Source organism: Cryptomeria japonica, chromosome 5 (assembly GCF_030272615.1).
Source record: "Cryptomeria japonica chromosome 5, Sugi_1.0, whole genome shotgun sequence".
Taxonomy (NCBI): domain Eukaryota; kingdom Viridiplantae; phylum Streptophyta; class Pinopsida; order Cupressales; family Cupressaceae; genus Cryptomeria; species Cryptomeria japonica.
Window position 1 is genome coordinate 669,481,396 of NC_081409.1, and position 9,127 is coordinate 669,490,522.

General features: G+C 38.2%; 1 protein-coding gene across 3 annotated transcripts; it reads left to right on the forward strand.

Annotated features, from left to right (window-relative positions):
• Positions 1-4,004: 4,004 nt before the first annotated feature.
• On the forward strand, positions 4,005-8,830 carry LOC131039546 (disease resistance protein RPV1). 3 transcript variants are annotated; one of them, XM_057972332.2, is made up of 6 exons: positions 4,005-4,792; positions 4,925-6,017; positions 6,299-6,385; positions 6,514-6,846; positions 6,927-8,141; positions 8,228-8,830. In XM_057972332.2, exons 1-6 carry the CDS (start codon positions 4,278-4,280, stop codon positions 8,675-8,677), a joined length of 3,693 nt encoding a protein of 1,230 aa, XP_057828315.2. In that variant the 5' UTR covers positions 4,005-4,277; the 3' UTR covers positions 8,678-8,830. The 3 variants fall into 3 exon arrangements, with proteins under 3 accessions (XP_057828315.2, XP_057828317.2, XP_057828316.2); XM_057972334.2 differs by having other exon boundaries at positions 4,606-4,792; positions 5,002-6,017; XM_057972333.2 differs by having other exon boundaries at positions 4,693-4,792; positions 4,929-6,017.
• The last annotated feature ends 297 nt before the right edge of the window (positions 8,831-9,127 follow it).

Sequence of the window (9,127 nt, forward strand, 5' to 3'; positions counted from 1 at the left end):
GGATGCCTTGAGGAAGGAGAGGGAGGAGTCAGAGAGGATGCTGGAGGAGGCTCGGACAGGGACAACTATTACAAGGCTTAAGGATGTCATTCGTTGACAGGATGCCGAGTTCGAGGTGTTACAGGCTAGAGTGTAGAGGGAAGAGGCGGATATGGCACGGCTACGGGGAGAGAGGTATGCAGCCCGCCAGGCATTGGTTCCTGTAGGGCTGTCGCAAATATTTGCTGATAGTATGCAACAGCAGGAGAGGGTGGAGAGGTCAGCCAGAGAGGCGGAGTACTATAGGGGGTTTTACCATGGAGCAATGCCTATAGCACAGCGAGCAACCTCATATACTGGGAGTGTGCGGTCTTACAGGACCCATAGTCAGCGGTCATCTTAGAGTCAGCAGACAGGGGGATCAGTGGGTTTTTGGCCACCGACAGGAGGGTGGGCAGGAGGATCAAATGGAGGAGGTACAATAGATGGAGGTGGAGAGATAGGAGGGGAGAGCTAGCTCCTTGTATTGCTTGTATATCATATATTTTGACCCTTCGGGGCGATCATTATATTATGACAGACACATTTACCTCTTTATATATATATACATGATTTAATGGTGATGGATGATGTGTTCTTTTTTATTATGATGGGCTCTCTTTGTTTTTCTTGCGATGCAATATATGGATGCAATTATGGATGTGTTGTGCTGACCTATTGGTGATGCAGAGTGGATGCTTATACATGTATGTTTATGATCTATTGCTGACACGTTTTTGGGTGCAGGATGAGTGACTTATACTTTTTGATGTTCATATGTGCAAATGTATGATGGATTTTATGATGCAATATAAATGTAATGTTACATGGATGAATAAGAATCTTTTATTTATGTGATGTAACCTAAGTGCAACCTATGTGGTAAATGTTTTGTGAAAAAATGGCTATCTAAATGAAATAAGTAATGCAATCTATATGATGTGAATGAATAATAGAAAGAGAGAATATGCCCATAATAACACAATGATCTTAGATAGGAAAATAGAAGAATATGGAATAGACGGAAAATGGAGGAAATTGAGGACTCCATGGGCTGATTAGGATTTTAGGATTTTAGGATTATAGGATTTTTATGGAATGATGGTGAAATTTTGTGCACAAAAATGTGGAGAGCCAATCTAGTTTGATATTGCCTTGGGTAACTTGCACCACTGATTATAGAAATCAGGATGCCATGAGAAACCCAAGGCATGGACTGACTCTCAGAGAAATGGGAATTCCTTACACACATCTATGCAAGTGTTGAGAAACACTAATACAAAGTTGTGGGTACGTGCAAGGAAACCCTCAAACACACCAATACCTCTTGTACACGAGAAGGTAAGTGTTGATAAACACTAGTACCAAGTTGCCAGTTTATACAAGAGAGATCCAAAAGATGCCATGCTATGAAAAATATGCCCCAGAATGCCGCTATTGTAACATACCTAGATATGGAAATGTAAAGCGGAAAATGATCGAACCCTAGTTGCTCTCCCCTCTTCCAACTCCAAGGAGAGAGAAGGGAGGTCACTGGGGTTGACGGTTTTCACTTAGGGCAGACTTTACATTCAAAAGAGGGGTTGAAACCCACAAGATCCAATCCCACACAATGCAAGATTGGATTCTAAATGAGTTTCAAGGGTTAAGACAGCAAGGCTACCCTCTTTTGTAAAGAATGTGCATAGAATGATCAAGCTAGGAATGCATAGAAAGTGAGAAAGATTCGCTTATAAACTGAGATAGGGATATAGGATGAAGCTGCGGACCTGGAATTAGCAGTAAAATGTCGATACGGCGCTGTCCTGCAAATTTGAGGGAAAGTTGACGGGACGATGGTGCTCGGCGTGCACACGGTCCTCCGAAAAATCCGCGAAACGAAGGGGGATCTGTTCGTCTCTGCACAAGGATTCCAGATCTTCAATTTCAGCCGCATACCTGCAACCTACACACAGAAAAGCGAAGACGATTGGGGGGTTAGGGATTAGGGGTTTGCCCTTAGGTCAAACCCCGGTTTTGGAATTAACCAAGAAATGAGAAATTGCTGTAAATGTAAATGATTGTAATGTAAAACAAGTACTAATACCTTGTTGTAAGGATGTTTGTATCCTTATGTGCGAAGGTATAGATGTTGTTGTTTGTTGTATGTTGTATGTTGTATGTAGTATGTGATCTCCTCTTCAATGGTTGAATCCTTGTCTTGAATGCAACACTTAGCCTTGAATGGAGACTTAGAAGGAATGCTTGAATGCTTGAATGCTTGAATGTTTGAGTATCGTTTCCACGTCTTGTACACATATGTCCTTCTTCTTTTTTTTATCCACCCAAATGGGAGAGGAAAATGTAGTTTATATACTTGTCAATTAGGGCTGATAAACTGATTTTCCCGACCTTAGGCCAACCAGGAAATGTTATTTTCCAATTTGCAAACAAAAAGACCCGAAGCCCCATAGGAGATCGGGCCCAAAATAGGGCCAGGGACCAGGGCGCTGGGTGCTCTGGTCCCACCTCCCGGGACAGCAGGGTGCAAAGGAGGATCAGGCCAGGGTGCAAGAAAATGCAGTTTTTGATGTCATAAACAGGTTTTGGGGTCTCCATTCAGGTTTCGTGTTGCATCGCCATCGTGAAGACCCAAATGCGGTCGAAATTGCAAGTGTCACAATTTTAGGATGCTACATTTAGCCCCCACTTTAGCGGGAGTATGTATGCTCATACTTCCGGTAAAGTACAAGGAAACAACATTGAAAGACTTTCACCACGTCAAGGAGGCAAGATACACCAAGCCCCCAGTGGACTAAGGATCTTACGACTTCGATTGACAAAGTAAAAGGGAAGATCACGAGGGAAAACCATGACTGTCAGTAGTAAGGTTCCCTCACTATGAGTCATGAAAGAGAAATACCAAAAATTTTCAAGGCAAAGCTAAGTTCGCCAAGAAATTTTCAAGTATCCTGAAGGGATAGACAGGGTGTATGCCCCCCTACATTAAAGCGATCGCACACGCCTCAACGGGGGTGATTGCTTTAAGGTAGTGATGCACATAAGAAATGAGAAGGGAAAGGAGCACATTATCGCAAGGATTTAGCCCCCAAGTGTGAGATAAACCCAAGGATAATAGACACAAAACACAAAGCACGAGGTGACTTCGCTTTCCTCGGGGTCAATATGATGTATGATAAGTCATGTAATGTTAAGAGAAGATTGACCCGAGACAATAGAATAGTAATGTTTATATAAAAGAGGATATTTAATCATGATGATTATAATAAATGTGAAAAAATAATGAAACAATGTAAAAGACTAGACAAAATATGATTAAAATATTTAAATTTGTGTAAATATAAATAAATTAAAAAAAAAACCTACGACTTAATAAATGTGAAAAAAATATGAAACAATGTAAACGACTAGACAAAATATGATTAAAATATTGAAATTTGTGTAAATATATATAAATTAAAAAAATAACCTCTAAGTCATACAAAATTATTTCATTTATTATTATTATATAATTACATTTAAACATTCCTCAAAATAAATTAAAATTAACATAAGTTTTTAACTTTTACTACTACATTTTATTAAATAAATTTAAAAACATGTAATCATTAACCAACTATGATTGATCAGAACTAGTGCAAAGAATACCCAAGTTGCACAAGATCCTTTTCTTAAACCAAATGTGAAACAAAACGGGACAACCTAATTCTGATTGCTTCTGCGGCTGTCCACATCGACTGTTTTTTCAATTAGGCCAGAGTCGGTGATGCTTTTTCATTTTTTACACTTGCTGTTTTCTGTAACTAATTAAATTTGTCTGCCACTTCACCTCTTTCCTCTCTCCTCTCTTATACCTAAATAGTCTGTACTGTACCACTACTCATTCACTTATTTCAACATACATAAATTCTGATGCTTGCACTCGTTCCACCGTCCACATCAAGAAAAGATAAAAATTCTATTATTCTTTTGTGCTCCTGCTGCTCTAGACCGAAAAAAAAAATTCCTGGTGTACTTAATTAAATGGACTTTTTCGGCTAAAGTTTAATAGCTCAGAGGCCGTGATGCTTCTCCTTTCTTTTTACGCGGTTTCCTATGCGAACACACAATCTACGCGTTTGGTTACTCGTCTGTAAAACTACCCCCGTCTGTTCCCTTTTATATATACTCTGCACTTTACCACCCCATCAACTCAACGAGAAGCCTTTCTTCATTACTGTCTTTTATTCTTTCTTTGTGTTTAGTTCAATCCAATTGAAATGGCATCTACTTCTACCACTAGCAGCTACTCACAATTTGAGGAATTTGCACCATCAACATCTGCTTCTGGTAGATCCTATGATGTTTTTATTAATCATCGCGGTCCCGATGTCAAGCACACACTAGCCACTACTCTTTACAGAATGCTTACTAATGGCATGGGACTCAGAGTCTTCCTGGATTCAGAAGAGCTTGAATTGGGGGATTCCTTGCCCACGGAACTACAGGAAGCAATCAAAAGTGCTTCGCTTCATATTGCTATATTCTCACAGAATTATGCACAATCTCGCTGGTGTTTAGATGAGCTGTCATTTATGTTCAGAACAGGCACTAGAATTGTCCCCATCTTCTACTATACCGAAGTTGCAGATGTCCGATATGCAAAAGGAGTCTATGCTGAAGCATTTCAGTTGTACCTAAATAAAGGTAGATACAGCTCTGAAAAGCTTAAGGAGTGGAAGGATACGCTCTTCAATGTTTCACATAACATTGGTTACATCGTTAATAGCAAGGAGTAAGTACCAATTTCTCCACCTTATTCACTTATTCTGTGTTCTAATTATTTTAGGTCCATAGACTTATGTTATTGTAATAATTTCAACTATTAAAGGTTTATTCTTTCTCCTTTGTTGTTGAATATGGTTAGAAAGGAAGACATGTTGCTGAAGAGTATTACTTATTGTGTTGTGAAAGAAATTAAAAAGTTACCATTCGTGGTCGCAGAACATCCTGTGGGTTTAGATGAAATTGTACAAGATTTTGAATTGACTACACTTCAATCTGACAGAAGTCATCAGGATATGCAAATGGTTGGAATATGGGGCATGGGTGGTTCTGGCAAGACCACTCTTGCTAAAAAGTTATATAATAATATATATCCATCTATGGAGAAGGCTAGCCTCATATTAGATATTAGAGATGCTGCTAACAAAAACTTGTTGTGCGATAAGCAGAAAAAGCTTTTGGAGGATCTTGGTTTCAAAGGTTTATCAGTTGACAATGTAGAAGAGGGGAAAGCAATTCTTGCAAGCCACTTGAGATCTATTCGGGCTTTAATTGTTCTGGATGATGTTGATCATGTGGATCAATTGAATGCTTTATTGCCCTATCGAGGATCTGAGAGTTTGATTGGGTCGGGTGCTTTGATTATTGTCACCACAAGAGAATTAGAAGTTCTTAGATGTTGGGACATCTCCTCCCACTATAAAATGAAACCATTGAGTGCAATTCATGCTGAGCAACTTTTTTGTTGGCATGCTTTTTTAAAATCATCTCCACAAAATGGATTTGATGAGCTTGTTGAAAAATTCTTAGAAGCTTGTAGTGGTTTGCCATTGTCTTTCAAAGTCCTTGGTGGGCAGCTGTATGGAAACGTAAACAAAGATTCCTGGAAGACTCAATTGGAGAAGATCTCTAGAATATTACCCAAGGATATCAAATATAAGCTGAAAATAAGTTATGATGCATTAGATGAGGAAGAGCAAGAGGTATTCTTGGATATTGCATGTTTCTTTGTTGGAGAAAAAAGTGATTTGGCAATTGAAGTATGGATTGGATCAGGGTGGAGTGGTTTGTACAGTTTGGAAAGGTTGAGGAATAAATGTCTTGTTGAAATAGATGAGAAAAATTACCTTGTAATGCATGATCATTTAAGAGATTTGGGAAGAGAAATTGCAAATGAGCAATCACCTTACCGACTTTGGTCTCCCCAACAATGTATTAAAATTTATAATAAACAGGTGAGATTTAATTTTTTTTTTTTATCTCACTCATCAATAGAAACTAAATTTTGTTTATTTCTGTTTGTATAGTTGCTTTGAGGAAACTCTATTGCATAGCTGTTTTCAATTTTATGATTTATTTGGATTGAGAATGGAATTGCTCCTCGTGTCAAGTGTTGAACAACTGTCTCTGATCTAAATAAAGTTTATAATGGAGGACATGTGAGATTAATTTCTATTTGTCTCACTCATTAATGGCAAAGGAATCTTCTGTGTTTCTGTTTGTGTGGTTGATGCAGAATGAAATAGGCATAGGAGGAATAATGGCCAGCTTAGCTCGAGTATTGAATAACTGTCTCTGGTTTATGATTCATAATGAAGAACAGGTAACATTAGCATTTTTTATTTATCTCACTCACCAGTGAAATAAATTCTCTTTGTTTCTGTTTGTGTGGTTGCCTCAAGCAAGTTCTATTATTCTCACTGTTCAATTTTATGTTTTATTTGGGTTCAGATTGGAATAGGTATTCGAGGAATACTAACCACATCTGATGAGGAGTTTGATGATTGCTCGTCGCACGCGGGACTAATGGTTAACACAAGCAGAGGAATTCGGGTCCTGGCGCCTTCTAGACTTGGACTAAGAATTATTGAGGCTCATGGTTGTAATTTAATTCATGTAATTAGCGAAGCATCAGGAGATTTGGTCTGGCTTCGCTGGTTTGATATCGGGCAGACAAATATTCAGTCAATAATTCCACTAAAAAAATTGAGGGTTCTAGAACTATGTGAAAATTGGAGGCAGGCAGATCATCGCTTACTAGAGCTTTGGGTGGATGACTGCGATGTAAGTATCTTCCAGCTATTTTAAATTTATTTTCAACAATTATTGAATAATTAGTTCATCTCCTCCAAAATATGTTGCAGGCTCCTTTACAGTTAAGAGAGTTGATTATTTCTTATTGCAAAGAATTCAGAAGGTTTCCAAACTCAATAGGACGCCTCAAGCAATTGAGAAAAATAGTCCTGGATTCGACGAAGCATTTGGAAAGTCTTCCAGAAGAATTCTGCCAACTACAATCGCTGGAGCACCTGGAATTAAACAGTTGTGATGGGTTGTCATCACTACCGAACAGTATGGGTAATTTGAGAAAACTACGGCATCTAAGTTTGTTGGGGTGCAAGAAATTGGGGAGGTTACCAGATTCTTGTAAGGAGTTAAGGCTGCTGCAACATCTGAGCTTATCCAGCTGTCCTAATGTTACCTTTATGTCGGACATTATGGAAAACATGTCAAATCTAGAGTATTTGAGTTTAACATGCTGCTATCAATTGGAAGAGTTGCCTCGTCACATCACAAATCAGGTGTCTTTGAGAGAGCTCCATTTAGAACATATGTGGAACTTAAGGGAGATACCAGTGAAGATTGATCAACTGAACAAGTTACAAAAACTGTGTGTCGGGGGTGATTTATTGACAAGCTTGCCAGCCTCCCTCGGAGATTTGTCTTCCTTGACTGCACTGGAAATTACTAATAGCACCAGCATGGAATGTTTACCAGACTCTTTGGGGCGCCTGAGTCTCTTAGAGAGATTAGAGATAGACGATTTGGGAGTGAAATCTTTACCAGAATCAATTAGTCAGTTGACTAATCTGGAAAGTCTGTGGATATGTCGCTGTCCAATCAGCGAATTGGATCTTGGAGTGGGGTCTTTTAGTTCTTCCTTGTCCAAGCTTAAGACGATAGAACTATCAGATAATGATCTATTGTCCAAGATCTCTATCTCAAAAGACTGTTGCGCTGGCCTTGAGAGTCTCACGGTTGAAAAGAATAGAAATCTAACGGAGATAAAAGAGCTGCCAAGTTCGGTCAGAAATCTAGTTATAACTAGATGCCCCAAGTTGTCTGCGCTTCCCAGTTTTGCAGAATTAACTTCTCTTCGAGAATTTGAAATGATAGGTTGCTACCAAGTTAAGAAAATTGAAGGTTTAAATCATTGCAGAGAATTGGAGGCGCTGAAAGCATATACATGGTGGGAGATGCCGAATATAGAAAGCCTGGAGTACATGGAAAGATTGAGGGTGCTGCATCTCACGGGAATGAGGAAATCAGTTGTTGAAGGTTGCATTCAGGGCATGGAGGTAATACACATCTCTAGAATTTAGAATTTTAACTATTTTTGTGCTATTGTGCTTTTACTTGAATATTGATGAACAACTATTTGCAGAAATGGCCTGGCGAAATAATAGTTTCAACGCGAGCAGTGCGTAATGCAGCCTCACTTGTAAATTCCTTAGCCATTCCTACTCTCTCTGTCGTCGACTCCTGCTCTAACGTGCAAACTGAAAGAAAGCAAGGACCTAAATTGGTGTTTGAGCAACCCACCAATGGCAACGCAATTATTGTTTGTTTTGTAGTAAGGACTCCAGGTGGGGCACAGATGATTGGAGTTAGTGGAGATTCATTCAGTACATTATCATCTTATGCGAAGGTGGAGGAAGGGGCATGGGTATGGATAGGTCTGTTCACACAACGTTCTAAATGGTACACATCAAACGCCTACGAGGCACGTTTTTCAGGTGAAAATGGCATAGTGGAGAAAGGATTGGTTGCGATGGTAGAAGAGGATAGAGTTACAGAGGTTCTGCGCCGCCTATTGGCGGTGATGGAAATATGATTTTCGTACATTGAAGTGTATAGATTTAAATTTTCCTTCGTATTATGTAGAAAGGATATGAAACAAATTAATAATTGTTTTACATGATACTACCCAAAAAAACGAAGTTGACTTTTTTATTTAAATGAAATTTTCTTTAGGGCATTGGAACTATTTTTCCCTAGATTTTATTTAATTTTGTTATTCTTTCATTTATTTATTTTTTAATAGTTTTCATGCTAGCATAACTAGATATTAAAATGAAAGAAATCAGCTTGTCAATTCAATATATTGATGTACATAGTAACAAATAGTAAAAGAAAATAAAATGAAAATAAAATGTATGTGGATATTTGGTCTTATGGATAATAAGATTAAATTAAAATTATTCATTATATAAAATATGTAAAGATTTTTTTTAATTTTTTTTATTTGAATTTGTTATTTTAAAATAAAATAAAATGATCATAA